Source organism: Periophthalmus magnuspinnatus, chromosome 12, assembly GCF_009829125.3.
Source record: "Periophthalmus magnuspinnatus isolate fPerMag1 chromosome 12, fPerMag1.2.pri, whole genome shotgun sequence".
NCBI classification, from domain to species: domain Eukaryota; kingdom Metazoa; phylum Chordata; class Actinopteri; order Gobiiformes; family Gobiidae; genus Periophthalmus; species Periophthalmus magnuspinnatus.
The window spans coordinates 2351499-2378917 of record NC_047137.1 but is presented as its reverse complement, the minus strand read 5'-3'; the positions used below and the strand labels follow the sequence as shown (position 1 = coordinate 2378917).

Genomic DNA, 27419 nt, shown 5'->3' with positions numbered 1-27419 from the left:
CCGATTTGTCTATTAATAATGTTCGCACAATAGCAACGGCAAGTAGATTAACTATATCTATTGATTATATATACAGTCTAGGCATAAAACTCATTGATTTCCAGAGAATGTTCCGCAGTATGGCTTTAATTTCCTATTTCCATGGAATCAGGCAGATGGAAGTTACATATTGTCACTTTAAGTAAAACTACTGACCTGAATAAGAATTTTTAGTGTAAGAACTGTTGAGGAAGGCTACTGAATAATGATTAAAAAATAAATAAAAAAGTCTGGCATATAGCAGCCCAAAATTGTAGCTGAATAATGTTTGATGTTTGGCATCGTTTTACGATGACAAAACCAGCCTGAAACTGCATAGAGTGGGTCAGATGAGAAGGAGAAAAGAGAGAATAACTTCATAATTTTTATATTCCCCATGTTTATTATGAATTATAATAAGGCAAAATTATATTTCATTATACAGTTCATTAAAGATACAACTAACTGTTTGAACTTGAAAAAGTTGGGATTGAAAGAATAAAATGTATTTCATATGTGAGAATGAATTCTACAGGTTTGCACTGTGAGCGTGACCATCACAGTCCATTCTATGAGACTGATACATGAACATTTCACAACATTAAAATGGGTTCATCAAATTATTATGTCTTTTAGATTTTTTAAGAGTTTGGAAATACATGTTTATATAATACTGAACAGCTACTTTTACTCTAGATAAATCACATATATGCAAAATACATTGCATAATTAACCAACATAAAACATAACCTTAACATTTTCTTATATTTGGCACAGACATAATGAATTAAAGAGGGAGTATTTTACTTCAGTGAGGTACACATAACATATTTAGATCACCATGTTACTTTTTATTGTACTGAGAATGTACAACGTATTAACATGGTTTAAAGGGAGTATCCACTCCCTTTGCTCTCTGTGCTAAGTCACTCGCCATTCAAAGTGCTATCACAACACAATCATCAACTACAGCACATCACATCAGGTTTGTCAAGTTGTTGTGTAGTTTTGTATCATGCTATCGTATCGTATATTTATGGAGCATTGCCATGTGGGAGCCTGGATGACATAGGCTTGTGAATAGTGCCTGGGAGAGATCACTAGATTATTCAAACATGCATAGGTAGAAAGCTCCAAAAGAGTTGATTTTGCATAATACTCCCTCTTTAAGTACATTTTCCCTTGTCTTTTCAAAAAAACTAAAAATTGTGATAAGATAAGACTCATGTGAGCAGTAATTAAGAATAAATATTTAAATTAATTTAAAATCCACAATTCCAGACAATACAGTGTCTTTCTGTGTTGTCTTGTAGTCCTGTAGGTCTGAGTGAGTCCAGGTTTAGTCTGGTTCCGGTCTGGTTCTGATCTGGTTCTGGTCTTGTTCTGGTCTGGTTCTGGTCCTGGTCTGTTCCTAGTTCCATTTCTAGCCCTGGTTTTAGCCCTGGTCCTAGCCCTGGTCCTTATTTCTGGTCCTAGTCCTGGTCATGGTCCTAGCTCTAGTCCTAGTCCCGGTCCTGATTCTGGTTCTAGTCCTAGTCCGGTCCTAGTTCCAGTCCTAGTTCCAGTCCTAGTCCAGTCCTAGCCTTAGTCCTAGCCCTAGTCCTAGCCCTGGTCCTAGCCCTGGTTCTGGTCAGTGGAAACAGAGGTAGTTGAGCAGGATCTTGGGCAGGTCCAGTTGTGCGATGGCTTTCAGAGCTCTGGGGCCAAGATGGTTCCTCACTGACAAACGACTCAGCTGCTGCAGACTCAGAGGTGTGCCTACACACAGAGAGTTTACGACTTTATTTTTATCTTAGCAATATTTACAGTTTAAAACCAGTGCCTACACACAGGGAGAGAGAGAGTGTTCAACCTTTGAATGTGTCAAATGGGAGCCCAAAGTGACTGAAGGTGCACTCGAGTTTCATAGGGGCCCAAACGTAATATGCCATTTTACTACAGCTATACTGTATAAGCAGGTCTTGGGATCAAAATACGTCCGTTGTGTACTGTCTGCGTCTAATTAGAAAGCATTCTATTGTGTGGGAATCAGGAGATGTGCTTTTAGCATGCTAGTAGTTGTTAACTTTACTGTCCATCCATCCATTTTTTTCCGTTTATCCAGGGCAGCAGTCTAAGCAGGGACTCCCAGACTTCCCTCACCCGGGGAGCAGGTCTGACTTACTCCGGCAATGCAAACACAGTTCCTACTCCAGACATACAGGGACCAGACAGCCCTTAGCAAAGGGCCCCGGACCCCATACTCCCAGAGCACCTCACCAAAGGGCACAATGAGGGAGACCGTCGAATGCCTTCTCCAGATCCACAAAGCATGTATGGACTGGTTGGGCAAACTCCCATGAACCCTCGAGGACCCAATGGAGACTTTAGAGTCCCACCCACAGCATTTGGCTCCAGTCAAATGAAGCTCATCGAGTCTATAAGTTATAGGGGCGAATTTGGAGCCAAGTTCCATCTTTGGAATTTGGAGTATCATAGCAGCCAAATAGCCAATCCGCAGCAATGTTGTTGAAGGTAATGCCCCTTCCCACCCACTAGTTTAGCAGGGCGCAGGCACTTAGTAACAGGTTTGATTGACAGTGTTGCTAACGCTAGAAGAAACGATCTTGGGAAAAGAAGCCGCCTGATTTATCTGTTGTTAATGTTCATATCTTGATTCATGGACACAATAGTGAAATAAAAAACCCAGGATTATGTACAGTGGGTTAAACGGAACAACAGTTTTTCAGTGTAAAGTGAATTGGAGCCAGCGTCGAATGAGTCTGAAGCGCGCCCATGGTCACTTCCTATTTGGAACCTGGCGACCAGCAGGTTAGCTATGTCCATTTATATGTACAGTGTATGGTTATGATATTAATCTTCATTATGTAACTCTGCTACTGTCTGGGGCTTTTAATCACCCCTCGGGGATAAACATAGTGATTGAATTACCTAAAAGACACAGCACTCCTTTAAATACAAATGCAAAATCCCTTCATTGTTGCTTTTCTAACTTTCTGTTGGTTAAATCATTTATCATGTTCAGCCCTAATCACAACTGCTGTTGTGATTTTGGGCTTTATAAAATTAAATGTAATTGAATAAACTGAAATGCAATTGTAAATGATTTCAAAGGTTAAGGATTCCAAGATAGAGAGATTTCCCTGTTGTTGGTACTCACTCTCATAGTAGTGAAGGCGTTCAGCAGGGGGTGAGCCGGGCCGCGTGTAGTCTGCAGGTCGGCGGTCGTGTTGGTCTCGAGCGTAAACGTTGGCTCCAAACTCCACCAGGATTTGGATCATGTCCTCACTCAGGTTTTTAGCAGCGTGATGCAGCGGCGTCTCGTGCAAGCGTGATGCATTCACTTTGGCTCCTAAGGACAGACAGATCCAACTGGTTTACACAACAGTGGATGAGACTAAAATACTCATTATTAAATGTTACTCTTTACTCTCTCATTTTTGCCCATTCAATTATTTAAATTAAAAGTGCTTTGCTCATTAGTGTTTTTGTTAAATGATAAAAAGCTAGAAATACAATTTTTTAGAAGTTCACATGGATTATGGTGCAGCCCACGACACCAAAGTGCAACAAGCAATACACATTCTCATGGTGATCGGACAGGTTTTTATGCCAGATGCCCTTCCTGTCACAACTAGCCACATTACTGTAACGGGAAGGATTTATAGACTAAAGTGCCCAGGGACACATTGACAGCATTTTGAAGGAATATAAAACCAATGACTTTCTTCACTGAATGTGAACACACACATACACAGAGTGAATGATGCCCCAAAACAATGAGACAATGAGACAACTCGCTAAGATAATGAATACAAACCTATAGAGATTTCTTATAGTAATTTCTTACAGTAATGCATTCATTCAGTGTAAGAACTCCTTCATACTTCACACTCAATACTGGTACCCTGGGGCAGACTAAAAGACACATGGCCACTAATCTGCCCCTCTGATTGCTCACATCACACACTCATACATAGGAAAGGTGGATAAAGTGTCTTGCCCAAAGACACAACAACAGTCTGCATTGGTCTAAGGCAGGATCGAACCTTTGAGACGACCAGCTGAATTTATAATCATGATTTCAGTTATTGGTATATTCAATTAAAAAACATGAACATGCACTTGTTCTGCCATTCAAAACCAGGAGCAAAGCCACTTTTTTCATGTACATGTTTAAATACAAAATACTAATAAAATATATTTTACATAGTAGGAGGAATAGTTTGAGAAAAATTTGATTTCAAATATGAGTAAAATAATTATGATTTTTTGCCATAATGCAGCCCTACACAACATTAGTGTTAGAGATAGACCGATATATTGGTTGGCTGATATATCAAGCCAATATTTGTAGTAATTAAATCTCAAGCAGAGGCCAATGTTTAGTTTTGGTCAACCTGCTGCTTAAAGAACGCATATAAAGCTCCATTTGAACACCTAAATGCAAAGAGATAACTGCACAAAACATTACTACACTGCTCCCTTAGGAGTTTGCGGTAAAAAAGGGCTGTGGGTGAAATGTGTAGTAAATTTAAAATACAAAATTCGACACAGTCAATGTCAGGGGTCGGTAACCTGCGGCTCCGGGGCCACACACAGCTCTTTCATCCTTATACTGCGTGGCTTGGGGGAAAAAAAAGTATTTAATTGAAGTGCATTTTATTTGTGTTAGTTCTTTTTTAAATTATGGTTTAAATTTGAAGATTACTGTTATCTTGAAATATTAAAATAAATGTATTTTTTATTATTTTTCGTCACTCAAAATAAGCATCACACTCGCGGAAGTCTGCCAAAATGCCGCCAAAATGCTATATATCAAGAAATATGCATTTGGAGTCTTGTCGATTTTCAGATCCACATAAGTATGTAAGCAGCTATTTTCCACCGTGAGCTATGTAAAAAAAAACAAAAAACAAAAAAAAAACACCACTCATGCAGCTTAAAACAGCTTAAAGTCCTGCGTAAAGATGTGACTTCGTACAGCCCTGATTTGCAGACGTTGTGTGCAGCGGTTCAGGAGCGCTTCATGGATTTCATAAGCAACACACTATAGTTTGTTTTATACAAAGTAAATAGGTAAAATGGTAAAACAAAAACAAAATACAAGCAAATACATGCAGTGTTATCTTCATTTTAGATGTCAAAAAGTATTTGCGGCTCCCACTGTTTTTTTTTGTTTTTTTTCCGTGGAAACCAGGTCCAAATGGCTCTTTGGGTGTTAAAGGTTGCAGACCCCTGGTCTATGTGATTCAGACCTGCATTGAGCAGAACTCTGACACAGTCTATGTGGTCATTAACGCAGGCCACGTGCAGAGGAGTGCCGTGGTACAGGTCATACGCCTCCAGACTGGCCCCCATCGACACCAAGAGCTCCACACACTCAGAGTTACCTGAGAAACACACACACAGATGGGAACACAATTTGAATGGTGAAAACATTTGCTAGTATAGACCAGATTTAAAGAAGGGGGTATTACTCTTCTATGGGGTATTAAAGAGGGGTATTTCAATTCTATGGGGTATTAAGGCAAGGCAAAGCAAGGCAAGTTTATTTGTATAGCACAATTCATATACAAAGTAATTCAAAGTGCTTTACAGAATAAGAAAAACAATAAAATCACACAACTCAAAACATAATCACAAATAATCATTGTAAAATTAACATTAAAACAGAAGAGTGCAAAAACCTTTCAGTCGTATGCACAGCTAAACAGAACTGTTCTGAGCCTGGATTTAAACATTGTCAAAGTCTCACATCTTCAGGAAGACTGTTCCAGGTTTTAGTTGCATAAAACTGAAACACTGCTGCTCGGGTCCTGACTAGAACCAGGAAGTACGAACACTCAGGTCCTGTGCTCAGGTCTCTGCACTGGCTTCCTGTAGCTCAAAGAACAGACTTTAAAGCTTGTGTACAAGTCTCTCCACGGCCAAGCACCAGACTACATCTCTGAAATGTTAGTGCCATATGAACCATCTCACACTCTGAGGACTTCAGGGACCAGCCTCCTGCTGGTGCCCAGAGTCAGGACTAAACATGGGGCATCAGAGTTTCAGTTTTATGCAGCTAAAACCTGGAACACTCTTCCTGAAGATGTGAGACAGGCCTCTACTTTGACAATGTTTAAATCCAGGCTCAAAACAGTTCTGTTTAGCTGTGCATGTGACTGAAAGGTTTTTATTCTGCACTCTTCTCTTTTAATGTTAATTTTATGATGATTATTTGTGATAATTTATGTTTTGATTTGTGTGATTTTAATGTCCTTCTTATTTTTGCTTATCCTTTTTAACCTTCAATGGTGTACAGAACATTCAAAACACTCGAAGTCAAAGAGTTCAACAAATCACCAACATTAACACAGTCCCTGACAAAAGTCTTGTTGCTTATCCATTTTGTAGAAACAAAAGCTTATAACCTGACTTTAAATTAATCGATTGGTCTTAGAAATGTCTCATATGAAAGCTAAAACCCTCCCAAATTATGCTCAATATACTAAAATAAATTTGCTTCACTGAAGAAAGATTGATCATTTAATGAACACAGAAAGGTCAGATTTTGGCAAGACAAAAGTTTTGTCACCTACAGAAAATTGAACAAATAATTTACTTCAAATATAAAAATATGTTGCATAACGTCAGTGAATTAAGTAGCGGTGCTGTGAGATCCATATTTAATATCTTGTATGACTTCCATGAGCTTGAAGGACTGCATCCATGCGGTTCGACAATGATTCATACAATTTGTTGATGAAGTCATCAGGAATAGCAAAGAAAGCAGTCTTACATGCCTCCCAGAGTTCATCAAGATTCTTTGGTTTTGCCTTCCATGCTTCCTCTTTCATTCTACCCCAGACATGCTCAATGATGTTCATGTCTGTTGACTGGGCCAGTCCTGGAGCACCTTGATCTTCTTCACCTTGAGGAACTTTGATGTAGAGATAGAAGTATGCGATAGAGCACCATCCTGCTGCAAAATTTGCCCCCTTTTATGGTTGGGAATGTAAGAGGTAGCTAATACTTCTTGATATTTTAGGCTATTGATATTGCCTTCCACCCTGCAAATGTCTCGCACACCCCCATACTGGATGTAACCCCAGACCATGATTTTTCCGCCACCAAACTTAACTGTTTTCTGGGTGAATCTTGGATCCATGCGGGCTCCAGTAGGTCTCCTGCAATATTTGTGGCGGCTGTGATGTAATTCAACCGAGGATTCATCTGAGAAATCCACCTTCTGCCACTTTTCCAGTGTCCATCCTTTTAGCAGGCTGTGGGCTTTGGCAAATGCCACATGTTTTTTAAATTGCCTTTTGTTTAGTGCTGGTTTCTGTGCACTGATTCGACCATGGAGGCCATTTCAAGACAGAATTCTACAAACTGTTCTGGTTGACACAAGGACTTGAGGTGACCAGGGCTGGTGGAGCTCTGCTGCAGTGGAAAAGGGGCTGGCCTTGGATTTTCAAATCAACAAACGGTCCTCCTGAGCAGTTGTCTTGTGGGGTCTGCCGGACCTGGGCTTGTCAAAAACATCTCCAGTCTTTTCAGATCTTTTTCTTATTCTTTGTACTTGACACTGAGACACATTGAAGGTGTCAGCCACCTCAGCAGTGGATCTGGTCTTCAGCCTGGGTCTGTCGCTTTGGTCTCAGGGTGGATCTTAGGCATGTTGTCAGAGGTCAAGTTGCAGTTGATGTGAAAGTCTGGTGTGCTGGGGTTCTTTTTATACACACCCACTAATTGATTGATCAGTAACTGATCACAGGTGAGGCTGTAATCTAGGATTGGGTGCATCATATGACAAGGCGACAAGACTTTTGCCTTGCCAAAATCTGACCTTTCTGTGTTCATTAAATGATCAATCTTTCTTCAGTGAAGCAAATTTATTTCAGTATATTGAGCATAATTTGGGAGGGTTTTAGCTTTCATATGAGACATTTCTAAGACCAATCAATTAATTTAAAATCAGGTTATAAGCTTTTGTTTCTACAAAATGGATAAGAGACAAGACTTTTGTCAGGGACTGTATATGAGGCATTTTCAGTTTGTATCATTTCCATGAACAGTGCACCTGTTTTATCATTTATGTGTCTCCTTCGAACAACTGCAGGACCAGCCGCTGGTTTGGGAATAACAAACAGGTCAAAGAAGACACAGAAATGATCAGACAGAGCAACATCCAACACATTGACATTTGAAATATTTATTCGTTTTGTAATGAGCAGGTCCAGAGTGTGCCCTCTGTTGTAGGTGGGCTTGCTGACATGCAGAACTGAGCTCTTTAGCATCTCTCTCAAACACATTATCCCCATGTACATTAAAATCACCTGTGATGACTAAACCATCAAAGTCTGTGCATACACACATGGACAAAATTGTTGACACCCTTCGGTTAATGAAAGAAAAACTCACAATGGTCACAGAAATAACTTGAATCTGACAAAAGTAATAATAAATAAAAATTCTATGAAAATTTAACCAATGAAAGTCAGACATTGCTTTTCAACTAGGCTTCAACAGAATTACTTAAAAATAGACTCATGAAACAGGCCTGGAGAATAATGACTGTACCCCTAGAAAAGACAGAAAATTATGTGACCAAAGGGACATGTTAATCTGAGGTGTGTCCACTAATTAGCATCACAGTTGTCTACAATCAGTGGGGCTATATATAGGGCTACAGGTCGTCACTGTGCTGTTTGGTGACATGGTGTGTACAACATTCAACATGGACCAGAGGAAGTAAAGGAAAGAGCTGTCTCAGGAGATTAGAAAGAAAATTATAGACAAGCATGTTAAAAGTAAAGGCTATAAGACCATCTCCAAGCAGCTTGATGTTCCTGTGACTACAGTTGCACATATTATTCAGAAATTTAAGATCCATGGGACTGTAGCCAACCTCCCTGGACATGGCCGCAGGAGGAAAATTGATGACAAAACAAACTGACGGATAATACGAATGGTAACAAAAGAGCCCAGAAAAACTTCTAGAGATTAAAGGTGAACTTCAAGCTCAAGGAACATCAGTGTCATCCGTTGTTGTTTGAGCCAAAGTGAACTTAACGGGAGACGACCAAGGAAGACATCACTGCTGAAAACAAAACATAAAAAAAACAGATTGGAATTTGCAAACTACATGTTGACAAGACACATCACCTCTATGGTCACAGATGGAAAAATGAAGAATATCACGAAAAAAACAACGTCCCTACTGTGAAACATGGAGGAGGCTCTGTTATGTTCTGGGGCTGCTTTGCTGAATCTGGCACAGGGCGTCTTGAATCTGTGCAGGTACAATGAAATCTCAAGACTATCAAGGGATTCTAGAGAGAAATGTGCTGGCCAGTGTCAGAAAGCTTGATCACAGTCGCAGGTCATGGGTCTTGCAACAGGACAATGACCCAAAACACACAGCTAAAAACACCCAAGAATGGATAAGAGGAAAACACTGGACTATTCTAAGTGACCTTCTATGAGCCCTGACATAAATCCTATTGAGCATCTTTGGAAGGAGGTGAAACATGCCGTCTGGAAAAGGCACCCTTCAAACCTGAGACAACTGGAGCAGTTTGCTCATGAGGAGTGGGCCAAAATACCTGCTGAGAGGTGCAGAAGTCTCATTGACAGTTACAGGAATTGTTTGATTGCAGTGATTGCCTCAAAAGGTTGTGCAACAAAACATTAAGTTAAGGGTACCATCATTTTTATCCAGGTCTGTTTCATGAGTTGTTGGGTTTTTTTTAAGTAATTCTGTTGAAGCATGGTTGGAAAGCAATGTCTGACTTTCATTGGTTAAATTTCATAGAATTTGTATTTATATTACTTTTGTCAGATTCAAGTTATTTCTGTGACCATTGTGAGTTTTTCTTTCATTAACTGACGGGTACCAACAATTTTGTCCACGTGTGTACAACTAAAAGCATCTCAGTAAAATCATCAATAAAACTTCAACAGTGCTGGGGAGGTTTGTATATGATTGAGTAAACTATGGAGGGTGATTGTTTTAGCTCCATTTTAAAGGAAACATACTTAAAAGATGAAAACACCCCAAATGACAACCTGTGAGTGACCAAATTATCTCTAAAACAAAAATGCACACACATCTTCACCCTTTTTGTTTACTTTTGTTTCAGATTCAAATTTGAAGTTGGGTGGAGTTGATTCCACTAGAATTGCCTTACCTGTGTTTTTGTCGAGCTGTGTTTCAGTTACAAACAAAGTCAAGATTAAAGAAGAAATAAAATTATTAATTCAAGCAGGGGAGAGTTTGGGTGAGGGATCAAGTGAAGGTCGAGGAAGTGGAGCTGGGGGGAGTTTGGGTGAAAGATGACGGGGAAAAGTGGGTACGCGGAAGAGTTCAGCATAGTTGATGTCACAAGTCTTGATCGCTCTATATTAACTGTAACATAACATATTTAGAATACCATGTTACCCTTTTTATTGTTGTTTTGAAAATGCTATATTCGCCCAAAACAACATATTAACATGTTTTATAAGTTTCACTTTCGTTTTTGATTCTCTGACTCCCTTTCTTGTATTACTTCAAATTTTAGCCTTTGCCCAAATATTAAAGCTGGAATACTTTGGCACATATTCACAAGATTTGATCAAATTACATAATGATTTTGTCACCAACTGCTTGTCACCAAGTGCTTCCTTTTACAATAAACTATGAGGGAAAAATTAAATGTACTTATGCTAGCTTTTAAATGTGAACTGTATCTTTATTTTCAAATACAATGATGAATACATATGGCTATTCTTATGGCAGTTGCAGTACTTGTGTGAGCAGTACCCCCCATGCAGGCCTCGTGCAGTGGAGACGCGGTCCTGGACGTTAGCGCAGGGTTAGTTTTAGCACCATGTTTGAGGAGCAGACGCACACACTCCAGACTCCCAGAAGTGCATGCATCACATAGAGGAGTACTGCCGTCTACGTTCCTTGCATCCACCTGGACACAGAGGAGGAGAGAAAAGGGAGAGGGAGGGGGAGAGAGGAGGGAGAAGGAGAAGAAAGGGGGGGGGGGGGGGGGGGAGGAGAGAAAGGGGAGAGAGGGGGAAAGGGAAGTGGGGGAGAGAGGAAGAGAAAGAGGGGAAGAGAGGGGGTGCAGGGAAGAGGGAGAGAGAGGAGCGAAAGGGGGGAAATTTTATTTATTAGATACCTATACATACAAGGTCAGTATACAACAATAAACAAATACAAAAGCAGTTAACAAAGTTTTATATAAAGGGAAACCCACCCAGACACAAGGAGAACATGCAAATTCCACATAGAAAGGCCCGGGAGTCGAACCAACAACCTTTCTGTGAAGCGTGAGTGCCAGCCAGTCAGTCACCGTGCCACCAAATTAATAAGTTATCTGCATCAATCAACACTTTGTACAGTTTCTGGCCACTACTGAACTACTCAAACTAACTTAACTAACCCATTCTTCAAATACAGTTTGTGTGTTCTGACCTGAGCTCCGGCCTCCAGCAGCAGCCGCACACACTGCACCTGGCCCCTCAGACAGGCCTCATGCAGGGGTGTTATTGAGTCCACCGCCACCATGTTTACTGAGGCCCCGCCCTCGATCAGCCGCCTCAGGGCAGACGCAGCACCCTCAGAGGCAGCCTTATGCACCTCTGTCCGCTCTGACCAGCAGCCTTCCAGGGAATACACCCGTTAATATTAGGGCTGTGCAAAAATATCCAAATATATCAATATATCTTGGTACTAAATATTGCAGTCTAATAAGTGAAAATATGTTTTGAATGTTTATTATGCATGTTCTACTCTTTGTGTACTCCTTGCGCTGCCTCCTGACCAGGTTGATTCTCAGTTGACCTGATCATAAAGCATTTATGGGCAGGAAGCTTAAACAAAGCATTTAATTAATGTTAATGTTAATTAATGGAGGGGTGGGATTTAATAAGTTTTCTTCTTCCTACTCCTATGCAAACTTAAATAAGAAAGAAATTGTGAAATGTGCATTAAGTATATTTAATCCATGTGCTTAATATAAATAAATAAATAAATGAAAATGACTGGGTAAACAAAATAAAATAATATGATGATACATTATGATTATTGTGGGATATATTTGTGGGATGTATTTTTTGGTGTCAAAGGAAATTATTTTGTGGGAGCTCTACAGTTTGTGTGTGTGTCTTTCATATTAACTTTGAAATACCAAAGAAATACTGTCTTTAAAATGTATTTGGTTTGTAAAAATACCATGTCGCAGAGAAATATGTGCAGTTTATTGAGGATAGTGTATTGCATATTATGGTATTACTGTGCCCTATTCAATATGAGCCTGTGAGCATTTGCATGGGCTGTGGAATGAACCATTTTAATCAAGATCAAGATTCAGTCCAGTCTAAAGGTCAGGGATGAGTTTGGGTGGTTTTAATGTAGAGGTCCAAAGCCAGGCCTCTGCTATAGAGAATGTGGTTTGGAGCAGACAAGACTCTGGAGGAAGATATTTGACTATTTTATGTGTTAAATGGCACTGATTCAAAGCCTTTTTTATGTTCATGAAATCATTACTGAAATACATTTTTTATTTTGTTTTTCCCCTCACTATGAGGGGAAAAAGTCTGCTATGATCTAAACAAGTGTCACCTTTCAGATTAAGTTAAATCTGTTATATCACCTATGTCACCTTTCAGAGAGGGTCTGATACTTGCTCATCGCCATGGACAAGTATGTACCATAATATGGCATTAAACTGTCCACCTTACAATTATTTTTATTGCTTACAAATTTTTCTAGAAAAAAACATGCATTATTGATGTGGGCAAGCTGACCTCTCCACAGATCTGATCTGTAACATTTTGGCCTGTTGCTGTTGCCTCCTTGTCTCCATGGAGATAAACAATCTTATATCTTGAATGGGGAATGGAGTCCTAAAACTGCAGCAGCTCTGTCAAATTTTAGATTTAGTGGCCCTTTTACAGGAGAAAATGTCATGACTAACCATTGACTCCCATACACCTTTGATATTCACCAATACAGTTCCAAAGACTGTGATGTTTTCTGCATACACTCAATTCCAGGCAAAGCAACAGGATCTCCATGGAGACAAGCAGGTAACAGAGCCTCTACCAGAAAAAAGTTACACAGTGCAGCTTTAAGCTCCTTTTCTCTGGTCAGTCTGTATCAGCTCTTACAAATGTTAACAGGTTTAATTATCACGTAATACTCAATATACAACGTATATTCAATACAATAAGCAACGAAATGAATGAATGCACACATTTTGATAAAAATAAATAAATAAATAAATAAAATAAAAATAAAAACGTGATATGAATATGTTACTCCTGCAAACTCATCAAAAAGTAAGATTGAACCGAGGACTTTTGGGCTGTGAGGTAAGAACTTCTCAATAACCTAAGGTGACCAGACGCGAGACAGTCAGTTTAAAGTCCTGTGTCCCCTATCCCAGCAGATTTATACAAAACAAGTGATTTGTCCCAGTTTTACACAAGAAATGTCACAGATGTCCTTATTTTTACCAATTTGATCCTCTGGTCAATTTAGTTTAGACCTGAGTTTGTTCATATATTACCATTTTTAGCCAACGCTAAAAATTGTAAGATATTGTCGAATGTTCATGTACAGGTTTATTTCTACCAACCACCCCAACCCGGTGTGTCCCAGGTTTTAATCACACGCACATAAAAATATGTATGATTTCAAAGAACGATCAGTATCGCTTATCACAGTGTCATCATGGATCTACGGTGTAAACACCTGTCTGATTAGCCCGTGTCAAACACGAGTGCAGTGCGTTAGCTTTAGCTGGCCCACAGCAAATGTCCAATGTCTTTTTGTACTTTTCTTACTCACCAATGTCTCCGAAGAAATACGGCTGTGCACTCTTGGTCTCCATGCTGTTTTTACCACTCTACTAAGCCAGAGCTAACAGAAGAGCGAACAGACAAGCTAACACCAAGCTAACACGGAGCTAACACGGAGCTATCAGACTGAGCAAACCTCCGCTGTGTTTACAAACAGCGGCGGGTCACGTGGAGTAGCAGTCACATGGACTCACTTTTCTGATTTATGACTTTGACCTACATAAATATTCACGTCTCTAAAAATAACTGATGTACCAGGCCAAATTAGGGTGACCAGATTGAGTAATGCCACCGTACTAACATTTCAAACTGGATACACAGGAATAGACATGATACTCCAAACTGATTCCACATTGATAATACCACATACCACATCATAATTAAAAAAACAAAAAAACAAAAAACATTCTTAACACACAACTCCAGCTACATATTTGATAAGGGAACTACTAGGCCTGTCACATAACGCATTTCGAAGTGTGATATATAAATATACACGATAAATGATAATATTAAAACTAAACCATAAAGCAGCCACAATTAGCCAAAAATTGTTCTAAATGAAGACTATTATTAAAAACGAGCTACAATAAATAAATAAATAACAGAATACAACACTTAAGTAGTTAGTTTGTGTCTACAATGAAACACAAATTCAGCCTTTTACAGTTCAAATCTCAACAATACAGAAAAATAACACAAAAAAAAGTTCCATGATGAATATTGATCTCCAAAAAGTATTGTTCCACCTTTCATCCAGGTTCAAAAATATAACATGGTTAAAAGTTGGAAAAAAAGTAATTTAACTGAATATGTATCTTTAATATTCATTGTATCTTTAGTAAATGAATACAAATACATGAATAATGACGATAATAATAAAATAAATGATAGTTTTATTGTTTTGTCTGACTCTGAGTCTGAGCACAGGTGTCTGAGAAGAGGAGGTAGTTCTTTATCCATGGAGATATTTGGAGTTCAGGTATAACACGGAAAGCTCGAGGACCCAGCTGAGAACGAAGTCTGATCCTGCAAATCTGCTGCAGACTCAGGGGATTACCTGCAACACACACAGAAAAATCTATGATTTGAATTCATAAAAATGAAGTATATACACATAAAGAATGCTGAAGGTTTTCAGATTCTAGAATGTGATCATGTCATACTCTCAGATGGAGGCAGGTAAAATTAATCTTGCTCAAATTAATATTTCATGCCAAAATACAGTGTAATCAGTAGTGAAAACTGTATGTCCTCATACCAGAGTATGACACATGACACTTTTTCCTCTGTCTGTTTCTGTCACTTTAACTTAATTCTGTCATTGTTTTATTTGATAAAACCATCCACAGACTGAGGAATGGGATCTGTTAGAGTAGTGGTTCCCAAAGTGGGGGTCTGGACCCCCTGGGGGCCACAAAATGATTTTTTTATATATATACATATATACATACATATATACATACATATATATATATATATACATCACAGAGCAGAAGTTCTATAAAGCTCATTCTGTAGATGATAATATTATAAAGTGCCGTACTTTCAAAGAATGTGAGGCAGAGGTATGGATCAGTCCCCTCCACAGCATAGTCTCTGGGTCTGTTCCCGGAGTTGTCACTGTAAAAAACATCGGCCCCAAACTCGATCAGCATCTCCATCAGTTCCACACTGCCCCCACGGGTCGCCAGGTGTAACGCAGTCTCATGGAACTTCACCGAGTTAATGCGTGCTTCTGATAAAGATGAACATATATATTCACTATAACAGGGAAATGGAAGTAATTTACCCCACAGTTTCACTTAAATCAGCTCTATCATGCTTGTGTCTACTCTAAAGTTATAATCTATGACACCTGTGGATCATTATGTTATAACTTGCACATTTTAAATCACAATATTCATCTAGAATGACTTAATAAAAGAAACAAGTCCGTTGACATCTGTGTTAGAAAATTGCAGTGCTCAATGTGCTCAGTGGGAGCTGACGTCAATGTAAACATCATCATAAGAAAGCGCCGCATGTTCTCGGCCTCTCCTATGGATAGCTGCACATCACACTATCAAGCAGGCATTTTTTTTCCATTTGTATCAAAATGACTATGCGACACTGCCGAATCCTACAAGTATCACCAATTAAGAAAATAAATCAGGACAAGAAAGTGCATAGGTCACAGTGGGCATGTACCGGTGGAGGTGAAAATGGGTATAGATGTCTTTAAAATAAGCAATTAAAGAATGAACATGAATCACCCCAAATACAACTTCAGAGGGTCAATGAGAAGAAATGACTATAAATGCTGTTCTATTAGCAACTGAAGAAAATTATTTCAGGTTTTAAAATCATGCAGGTAGAAAGCAGCTAGTTCCTAGTGCTCACAAACCCTTAACACATTGTTAATATTCGCATGCATTAATTTGCAGCCCATGAATAGCAGTAGAACAGCCAACCAGAGTGTTACTTCCAGTCTGATACTGATAAGATGTACAATGTGCACAGCAGTCTAATGTCACAAGGAGCTACTTTTACAGTTCATTCAGGGAAAATTAACTCATTTACAAAAAAGAAAAAAAGTCATGTACTACAAGTTTAAAGAGGTGGTATTCTACTTCTATGGGGTATTAAAGAGGGGGTATTTTACTTCAATAGGATGGTCATTGTCTGTCTATTGTGTTCCTATTTTCTACTGAGGGGCGAATCGAGCCTCATGAAGCATTGACACCTCAGTCGCATTATTGTCTCAAATGGTTCGACGTGTCTGAGGCCTTGGAGAAACACTGACCTCTAGTGGACAAATTTAACCATCAAAAACCAGCACACAACCCAAGATTTGGGAACCCAAAACTCTATTTTCTGTTTTATTAGAAGTCATAAATAGTGTATATATTCTATTTTGATCATTTAAAAAAGAAATACAACAATTTATATATCACATGTTTTTATTAGGAAATAGAAGTTTTTCCACAGTTGAAGGCTTTAGTCTACATCTTCTTTGGCTCACTAACTCACCAGCTTTGGAAAAAATTCTCTCACATGGAACAGAGGATGCTGGTATACAAAGATATTTTTGACCCAGTCTCCACAGATTAGGATATTGTATTTTATGTGATTCCCAGTATTTTAAGGGGTCCTCACATCTGGGAACATGTTGTTCCTTCAAGTATCTAGAAAGCAAGATAGAAAAGCATAACATTTGTACACCATATATAACCTTGATGAATAGCACAAGTGTCAGCTGAAACACTACCTTTGGATTTCTTCTGTGGCACTGTCAGATGCAGGGCTGGTTTGCTGAGCAACGACATGGATGTCCAGTAAAGCCCACAGATTGTCATCGCCACTTGGGGCTGGAGAGGACTGTGGTTGAACTTCACCCTGAGCCCTGAGTTCAATCAAGCTGGCACATTCCCGTGACAGTCTCTCAACAGCAGCCTGTGCATTGGATGGGCTGCAAAATGCAACTTCTTTGAAACATGGATCCAGTATAGTTGCCAACGACAGGGAGGTGACTTTCTCCAAGACGCTCATTTTCTCTTTTAGATTATTTTTTAGGTGGGTGGCTAGTGTAGCTCCAACACTATCATCTATTTGGGTACACTCAACAGTAATTACATGAGTTAACATTTTTGTAATGGGCATGACTTTAGACCCCGATACTCTGTTCTCCCCAGACAGCTCCACTATTGCTTTGTTGAATGGCCTCAACACCTTTAAGCACTGGTTTATTGTATCATAATCCTCAGCGCTAAATGATGTTAAGTTAAAATGTTATGTCAAGGATGCAGGGGCAGCGCCTAGTGGTTCTCTCTGCTCATACATCCTTTGAAACATGGAAAAGGTGCTATTCCACCTGGTTTCTACCTCCTGGACCACCTTCACCTGTGGCATGCCCATGTTGGATCGAGTGATAGCTTCTCCTTGGCTGTACAGCTTGATTTAAAGTGGCCAACAATTTTGCGACCTTTGCTGTGCATTGTATCCAGCTCGGACGTTTGGGAAATAGATTTTTTTACAACAAGATTCAACAAGTGAGCAAAACAATGAATATTTTGAATTCATAAACGATTAACACTTACCACAATGTTGCGGGCCTCATCAGTAACCATGGCACACACTTTATCGGCTATTCCCCACCCGGCCATCATTGTTGATGCTGCTTTTACAATATGAGCTGCTGTGTGGGTTACGGGAAAGTACTGTACCCCTAAAAGTACAGTTGATAATACAAAGTCGTCAGAAAGATAATGACAGGTCACACCCAGGTATGCATCCTTATTTCTGGATGTCCACATGTCTGCTGTCAAACTGACAGCAGAAGCTTTCTTTAAGTCTTCTTCAGCATTCTTTTTGTTTTGTTGGTAGCGTTCTTCCACCATTGTTTTTACAGTTTTGTGGCATGGAACTTTGTACAGAGGATCCAATATTTTCATCAGGTTGGTGAATCCCTCTCCTTCAACCACAGAAAATGGTTGGCCATCTTTAATAATCATGTCAACAATGGCCTCATCTAACATTCTTTCTGGACACTGTAAAAGAAGTGTGTTCACATGAGAAGGCTATATTTACTTAATATGTAGCCTTTATATTAAAAAAGTCACAAATTATGGGAATATAATTGAAATAAATATATAACTTATAGTCAGGATAATGGCCCCTGTGGCCAGGGCCTGTGGTGGACTGCTGGCTCTGGTCAGTATTGTGCCAGGCACGTAGGTGTCTCAGCATTGATGAAGCATTGTTAGTGTAAGACAATACTTGTGTGCAGAGCATACACTGTACCTAACAACAACAATAATGATGAATTAAAATAATATGTAAAGAGCAACATAAATAGCATGCTGTAAATAAGAAAATACGTTACCTTTTTTCCACTTGTAGATGCCATCGAAAATGAAACAAATACCAAAAGTCACCAAAATCACCACTAACGTCACACAATACTCACAACATTTTTAAGAAATATTGGTGCATCTTTTATACTGTGGCAGTTTAGCGATTCTCAAACCACGGAAGTGCGCTGAACACTCTGAAGCACTCTGAACCAATTGCGGAGCGGAACATAAGCTGAGCCAATGAAACGCTTCGATACACGGAAGCGATTGACACGCAGAGCGAAGCAGTAGTGCGAGGGACCGACACGTCGACACTTTGGTCACGTGAGCGGCTGCTGCGAGACAATCTCTGAGGCAGTGCTTCAGAGCAATTTGTTTCAGAAAGAACGAGACGTGCTCCGGAGCTCCGTCTCATTTGCCCATCACTACTATTTTTTCAATACACAGTACCACTAAACTGTGACATACTGTGTCTGTCCACTCTCTCCCTGAGCCGATTCCTAGTCTTCTGATTCTAGCCCAGTGTAGTAGCACTATTAGTCGGGTCCCTAGCCCATATACCCGTTACATAAAGTGGCGAGCTAGCCAGGAGAGAGTGTACACTGGGTAAATATATTCTGTAAAACTGTGGACAACATAGATATATTGGAGGAACGGGGCATTAAAATACCAAACGCTGTTCTAGTCAAAGATGTCAGAAAAAGCACAACTGCAGATTAAGTGTGTACATTTCTGACCAATTAACCCCTGCATTACACCACGTACTTATTGTTGAATATAATTTGGGGGCTGCAGTAGTTGAATTGCGCAAGATACTGCCATATACTTATACTTGCGAAACTACGAACGTGACACACACTATCTGTGACTTAGCCGCTGTTTGCGCTGAGGAGTTGGGTAAAGCACAGACTCTCTTGGCTAAATTTACCGGGCAAGATTACGCTGTTGTTTTAACTGGGGTGATGTCTCTGCTTGGGCAGTCTGTGACCGAGCACTATTCAAGCTCTGGTCATGTGAAGACGCTGCATGATGAGAATGAAGTTACTGGGCCGTCTGAAGAACCTTCTGTTTAAATGTTAATTTTAGGATGTTTTATTTTTTTAGGATTTGTAATTATATATGTTTTGATTTGTTTGATTATAATGTAATTTTTATTCTGTAAAGCACTTTGAATTACGGTGTACGAATTGTAATAAACTTGCTTGTCTTGCCTTGAAAATGCTATATTCACCCAAAACAACCAGAGCCTTAACCTGCAAATAGAGGACACATACAAGTGTGTCTCATTCTCAGTATATGGACAGGCTATGCCTCACGTGAAAGCTCAGAACCTCTAGAATTCATTCACTGAGCTGCAGAGGCTGCATTAGCACAAAGTCATGATTGGCTGCAGGTACTGGGGCTTAGGTAGCGACCATTCAGAGAAAGACATTTTAGGTTTAAAACAACTGGATTCAAGCATTGAACCTGACAACCGAAATTACATAAATAGCTTGTCCATCAGGTCCAATGTTTTGGCGTCAGGATTAACTCAACATCACAGTTGTTATATTTACCTTGTATCTGGGGACACACAGAGGTCAACCTTATGGAATTTGAAATCAAACAGTTCTTTACAAAAAAATCTGTTTACTGCTTACACTGGGAATATATTTTGGATTTTTTATATTGCTTTATTGAAGCAATATAAAAATTTGCTTTATTGAAGCCCCCTCCCCGAACCGCCACCTTAACGTGGTGGAGGGGTTTGAGAACCCGAATGTTGTCAGGGGCTTCATGCCCCTGGTAGGGTCACCCATTGCAAACAGGTCCTGGGAGACAGGTCTGACTAAGAGCGGTTCAGAAGCCCACCATGAAGAGAGAAACAACAAGGCCAGTTACGTCGCCCGGACTGGCGTTACCGGGGCGCCAACCTGGAATAGGTAGGTAGCGAGCGCCTGGTGGCCAGGCCTTTCCCCACGGGGCCCAGCCGGGCCCAGCCCGAAGGAACGACACGGGGCCATCCTCCCATGGACCCACCACCTGCGGGAGGAGCCATGAGGGGCGGGTGCAGAGAGATCTGGGCGGCAGTCAAAGGCGGGGGCCTTGATGACTGGATCTCCGGACATGGAGACTAGCTCTGGGGACATGGAATGTCACCTCGCTGGGGGGGAAGGAGCCTGAGCTTGTGTGGGAGGTTGAGCGTTACCGGCTAGATATAGTCGGCCTCACCTCCAAGCACAGTTTGGGCTCTGGGACCCAACTCCTTGAGAGGGGCTGGACTCTCCATTTCTCTGGTGTTGCCCACGGGGAGCGGCAGCGAGCTAGTGTGGGCTTGCTTATGGCCCCACAGCTCAGCCACCACGTGTTGGAGTTCACCCCGGTGAACGAGAGGGTCGCGTCCCTGCGCCTTCGGGTCGGGGACAGGTCTCTCACTGTTGTGTCGGCCTACGGGCCAAACAGCAGTGCAGAGTACCCGGCCTTCTTCAGGCTGAATAAGGAGTCCTTTCGAGCCTTGTTGGCTCGTGGGACTCCTGAGGCAGCTGATGAGTACCGGCAGGCCAAGCGTGCCGCGGCTCGGGCAGTCACAGAGGCAAAAACTCGGGGTTGGGAGGAGTTCGGGGAGGTCATGGAGGAGGACTATCGGACGGCCTCAAAGAGATTCTGGCAAACCGTCAGACGCCTCAGGAGTTTGCAGTGCGGGTGGAGAGCTGCTGACCTCGACTGGGGGATGTTGTCAGGTGGTGGAAGGAATACTTTGAGGATCTCCTCAATCCCACTGTCACATCTTCCGAGGAGGAAGCAGAGACTGGGGACCCGGAGGTGGACTCGTCCATCACCCTGGCTGGCAGAGTGACTGGGCACTCCCTTAGGGATAGGGTGAGGAGCTCAGTCACACAGTAGGAGCTCGGAGTAGAGCCGCTGCTCCTACACGTCGAGAGGAACCAGTTGAGGTGGCTCGGCATATGCACAGGATGCCTCCCTAGTGAGGTGTTCTGGGCATGTCCCACCGGGAGGAGGCCCTGGGGAAGACCCAGGACACGCTGGAGGGACTATGTCTCTCTGGCCTGGGAACGTCTTGGGGTCCCAGGAGCTGGAGGACATGTCTGGGGTGAGGGAAGTCTGGAAATCCCTGCTTAGACTGCTGCCTCCGCGACCCGGCCCCGGATAAGCGGAAGAAAATGGATGGATGGATTTATTGAACCTGGAGGCTCAAGAATAAAATATTATTCTCAACATGTTTAGGATGTGTTCTGATGTCAGCTTTGGACTTCTCAAACGGGCTGATACAATTCACTTTTCTGATCTTAACTGCTCCAAAGTGAACCAATGGAAACAAGGCTTACATATGCATCAGTTCTACAGCAGTCTTATCGGGAAAGTATTTTGCATATAGAGTTAAGGTTGTATAAACAGATATCAGTCTGGTCACCGCTCCCTCCATCACATCTTGAGCCCAGACATGGTGGTCCAATGAGATTAGTTTATTTCAGTGACCCATGTGAAACAAAGAAGCTCACTGGTCAGTCACCCCTCATTTTGAACCAAATACAAAGGTGCAGGGCATACCTTGCATACAGGCCTCTTGCAGTGATGATGGGGTCAGTGTTGTGAGAGAAGGGTTAACGTTCGCTCCATGTTCCAGTAAAAGTCGAGCACAGTCTAAACTCCCAGAGGTACAAGCGTAACAGAGCGGTGTGCTGCCATGAATCGTTCTCACATCTACCTGGAGACAAGACCAGACAACCAATCAGATCACATTCTCTCACTAGGGGAAGGATTCACCTGTACATGTTCTTCTCTCAAACTGAAAAAACTCTATTCCACCTTGTGATGTTAATGTAATACAGGAAGTGCTCCACTGTGTTTTTAAATGCCAAACACCTTCACTAGAATCATTTGGATGAGCTCAGTCCTGGAATTGCCTATTTCTACTAAACGAAAGGTAAAAGGAGCTGTTAACGTGAAAACTACCGCTTCATGACATCACAAGGCATGGACAGCATTTTGAGCTTTGGAGATGTAGACAGACAAAAAAATAAAGGTCAGAAACCCTAAGTTACTCAGTAATAAAGGGTTACTCAGACATGTCTTAATGAAACAAAACACCACTCCAGGTATGTTTTTGTGGAGGTAACAGAATTTTAACATTGCTTATAGCTCATAAGAGGTAATTCTGCATACTATAGGACCTTTAAGCCATAAAATTAATATGACAAGTTTGCGGAGCCAATCCAGGTTCAATGTTTTTTTTGTTTTTTTGTTTTTTAATTTCTTCCAACAGTAAATCTTCTATAGAGTTAAATTCATGCAATGTTAAAGTATGGATAGCTAAAGCCAGACTCTGTAACATTTCAGCCAAAAATATCAACAAAAGCATTTAATCAGCTTAAGTGTTTTTATTGCACTAAAAATCTAAACTCTTTCTATGAGGGGGCTTGACTCTGGTGTTTTAATGTCACATAAATACTGGTAATGTCACGATACTAAAATTTCAAACTTGATTTTGATACTAAGAAATAGACTAGATACTCAATACTAATTCTGATACCTCTTTCTTGAGACAATAGAATATGATTTTCAACATTTAATGGTAGTACGTTCTTTTATATTACCATGTGGCCTTAGTACTTTTAAACCTAACCTGTTGCCCTATTACTGGGTGGTTTCCTGACCTGTGCCCCGGCTCTCAGCAGCAGCCTCACACAGTTGGGGTGTCCCTTGATACAGGCTTCGTGCAGAGCAGTCACATTGTCCACTGTCACCGTGTTTACACTGGATCCAGAGTCTATGAGCTGAGACAACTGCAGAACGCGACCCATCGAGGCGGCTTCATGGAGAGCTGTGCGGTCCGCCCACATCCCTGGAGAAGAGGGGAGGTGAGAGGGAAGAGAGGTGGAGACGGGTACGATGGAGGAGAGGAGGATAGAGGGGGACAGGGGAGGAAAGGGGTGAGATGGTATAGAGATGAGAAGATTTGAGAGAGAGGGAGTAAGAGAGGGGGTCAGGAACACAAGAGGAGAGGGAGGAGGAGCGAAGGGGAGGGAAGAGAGAGGGTAATAGAGGAGGAGAAAACAGAAAGAAGAATAGATCGAGATAATGGAAGAGAGGTAGGGAGGGGGGAGGGAAGAAGTGAGAGGGAAGAAAGAGGAGGAGGGGGTGGAGGAGATGCTGAAGGAGAGTGGGAGTAAAGATGGGGAGAAAGGAGAGAGGGGTAGAGAAAAGAGGATGAGGGGTGAGGAATAAGGTAGAGAGTAGTGAGAGAGGGAGAGGAGGAGAGAACTGGAAGAAGGAGGGGTGAAGGAGAGGAAAATTGGAGAGAACAGAAAAAGGAGGAAGGAGAGGAGGAGGAGGGAAAGAAAGATGAGAAAGAGGAGTAAGGAAGAGAGTGAGGATGAGAGAGAAGAGGAAAAGAGGAAGGAAGACAGAACAGATCTGATGGGAGACTATATCACAACAGGTGCCACAGGGAGGCAGCAGTGGCTCTATTGCACACTGGCATTGTGTCCTTAGGCAAGACATCTGTGTAATCCCTCAGTCGTTCAGGTCTGATCCATAGTAAAAGAAAAAGTTGTAGGAGTGAAGACGTTTCGCTTCTCATCCAAGCTGCTTCTTCAGTTTTGGTCAGATTACTGGTGGACACTGCCTCCTCTGAAGAGAGGAGTCAACTATACCAAAACTAAACACACCTATTGTTCACAGTTACTGTTTGTAGGCTTGGTCTAATGAGCTACACCAAGTGTGCACTGTGCCTGAGACAGGCTTAGCATCATTCAGGCCCCTAATGGGTCCTACAAACACAGAGGGAAGAGGGAAAAGTGACAGTGGAACAACAAGTGGAGAAAACCCTCTCGGCTTGTGGATATCCAAAATGGGCCTTCAATAGATCTAAACGAGCTAAAAAACAGGACAACAGGGAATCTGAACCTAGAAGGAAAGGTGTAACCATTCCTTACACAGCTGGTGTGTCTGAAAAGCTTCAGAGAATTTTCAGTAAGGATGAAATCCTGGTCTATTTCAAACCTAACACTTTAAGACAGAAACTGGTTCACCCAAAGGACAAAACCCCGAGCCCTAAACAAAGTAATGTAGTGTACTCCATTCAGTGTAATGTAGAGTGCAGTGAGCGTTACACTGGAGAAACTAAACAGCTACTCCATAAGAGGAGATGTACCAACACTAGTGTGAGAGCTCCTCTGGACCCCAGTCCACCGTACATGTCCATCTCAAAGACACTAACCACTCCTTTGAAGATAGTGAGGTACAGATCTTAGCCTAAGAAAATAAATAGTTTGACAGGGGAGTTAAAGAAGCATTTTTTAGGAAAGACAATCCTTCCTTGAGCAGGAAAGGGGACCTTAGATATCATCTATCTCCTATTTATAACTCCATCCTCAGACCTAAATCAAAACAAGGAAAACAACAGGGCTAGCCAGTATGCTAATAGCCAGTGTGCTAATAGGTGTGAGAGCATCCATTAGAGCCTGAATGATTATGCAAAGCATGACTCAGGCACAGTGCACACTTAGTGTAGCTCATTAGACCTAGCAAACAAACACAAACTGTAAGCAAAAGGGGTGTTTAGTTTTAGTGTAGATAGCTCCTCCCTTCAGTAATGTGACCTCAACTTAAGAAGCGGATGAGCAGCAAAACATCTTCACTACTTTTTTGTCCAGTTGACAGATTTGAATGTTTCTTTTACTTAGGCAGGACACTTCACCCACCTTGGCTGTGCTACTCCGTGAGGAAGACAGAATGTTCTTGATTATCATATTAATGAACATATTTGAGCCTTGATGGGTGTCGAGTGGCCTGTGGTCATAAATATCACACATACTGTTGAAATCATACCGAGTTAAAGGAGCACTACGCAGCATTTCTGGAGTTCTTTTCTCCTGACTTGTTCATTATGGCATTAAACTTATTCAGTCAACCCCACACACACTTTAAAAAAACATCATGCAACATTAGTTAATGATAAATGCAGTTTGATGCCTATGGAACATTCTAGACGAAGCAGAAATAACTTAACCATGGAGCCGTACCACAAAAGTTACACAGTGCACCTTTAAACATAAGTAAAGTGAATATGGCTCTATGGAGCATTACGCACTAGTGACGTGTCCACTCCAGACTCACCGATGTCGCAGAGGAAGGACCGGCGCGCAGCAGTCACCTCCATGGAGCATTCACTTTAAACAAATCACGAGGCTAAGTGAACATCAGACTTCAGACAAGCCCTGGAGGATCACGGGGGTCCGGCTACAGCAGGGAAGGCGAGGGCTGCAGGAGGTAAACAGGGCGGTGCATTGTGGGAGATGGAGTTTACGGGGAGAAAGTAGTGATGGAGCCGTGAAGCGCAACTTATTACCAGAGGTACGTAGTACTCAGTTACATTTTCTAGAGAATATATATATATATATATATATATATATATATATATATATATATATATACACTTTTCAGAGTACGTTTTTAGCAGCATACTTTTACTCCTACTTCTACGGCTTAACAGTACTTTTCCTTGAGTAATATATTGTACAGTGTAACAGTACTATACTCAAATAATTGCTGTATGGTGTAACAGTACTCTTACTTAAAAGTTGTAATTCCTGTTCCCACTGTAAGTAAGGTCGTTTTCACGAGTGGGCTCTGTTGTGCGCCCTTAGTGCTCACTAGATTTAGTTCTGTGTACTTTATTTTTGGGTGGGTCTTGTTGTCATACACCGCGCATCATTCAGCCCAAACGCTCCATAAGCCACGCCAAAGTCCAGAATGACACTGCGCTCCAAGCGGACAGTCTTCCCCTTTAGGTGGTGGTCTTTTTTCCCACTTGTGCCTGAATACACCATGAGGACTATGCGCTGGTGGCGGAGGAGAAACAGGTTTTTGAACACGCACAGACTGAGGCTGACCTGAGGCAGGAGGAGAGTGTAGTGCAGTTAAATGGATCCAAATGGCCTCATCAGACGAACGCGTCAAACAGCAGCTCCACAGCAACATCCACACAAATACACGTGATCTGAGCGCTTTTTATTCAATTCAAGCAGTTTTACTGTTACTGCGACTGCGGAGGTCGGCCCTAGGTCGGCAACGTTCACACCTCACTCGCCCCGCTCCAGGGCCCCACTCGCCCCGCTGCAGGGCGAGTGGAGCCGCTCCCAGGCCTCCTGTTTCGGCCGTTTACTGCGTTCGAGAGTGCGACTATTGAGTTGACCGCTCTCGGAGCGAATGCTCGACCCAAGTAGTGGAAGTGAAAACGACTCTAAGTGACTTGAGCTATATGTTGAAAATATTAAATAATTTGAACATTTGGGTTTTTGCAGCGTTCCTCCTGATACGATTTAGTTTGGATCATTTTGGTCTTTTTAGAAATGCCACATTTTGACTTACTGTAGACCTATTTCATGTTTTGTCCTTCACTAAAATTAAAAATCAGATGTTAGGTACCAACAGTATTAAAGTTACTATTACTTGAGTAGTATTTCTTACAGATACTTTACTCTAACTGGAATAATTTCTTCAGCCACTACTTTGTACTTCTACTTGAGTGCTATTATTTTGAAGTAACGTCAACTGTACTCTTACTAGAGTACAATAGTGACTAGTTAACCTCCAGATAAGTTCCAAACAGTGAAGTCAATTTGCAAATGACATGAAACAGTGGGAATGTTGTCGATAACATTCGACTAGATTATCAACATGACATGCAAAGTTATAACTAACAATATTTGCTTTTAA

The 27419-nt window shown here is 41.3% G+C and overlaps 2 protein-coding genes across 4 annotated transcripts; both read right to left on the bottom strand.

Moving 5' to 3' along the window:
- Positions 1-405: 405 nt before the first annotated feature.
- LOC117379607 (ankyrin repeat and SOCS box protein 13-like) lies at positions 406-14008 on the bottom strand. Its single transcript, XM_033976316.2, has 6 exons — positions 13853-14008; positions 11474-11661; positions 10811-10967; positions 5277-5411; positions 3179-3370; positions 406-1776 (listed from the first exon to the last, which is right to left on the bottom strand). Exons 1-6 carry the CDS (start codon positions 13893-13895, stop codon positions 1649-1651), a joined length of 843 nt encoding a protein of 280 aa, XP_033832207.1. The 5' UTR covers positions 13896-14008; the 3' UTR covers positions 406-1648.
- Positions 14009-14758: 750 nt separating this feature from the next.
- On the bottom strand, positions 14759-25948 carry LOC117379677 (ankyrin repeat and SOCS box protein 13-like). Of its 3 annotated transcripts, none has more exons than XM_055225743.1 (5): positions 25818-25948; positions 23354-23541; positions 22248-22404; positions 15410-15601; positions 14759-14923 (listed from the first exon to the last, which is right to left on the bottom strand). In XM_055225743.1, exons 1-5 carry the CDS (start codon positions 25858-25860, stop codon positions 14760-14762), a joined length of 744 nt encoding a protein of 247 aa, XP_055081718.1. In that variant the 5' UTR covers positions 25861-25948; the 3' UTR covers position 14759. The 3 variants fall into 3 exon arrangements, with proteins under 3 accessions (XP_055081718.1, XP_055081719.1, XP_055081720.1); XM_055225744.1 differs by having other exon boundaries at positions 25792-25869; XM_055225745.1 differs by lacking the exon at positions 22248-22404 and having other exon boundaries at positions 23323-23541.
- Between the last annotated feature and the right edge of the window lie 1471 nt (positions 25949-27419).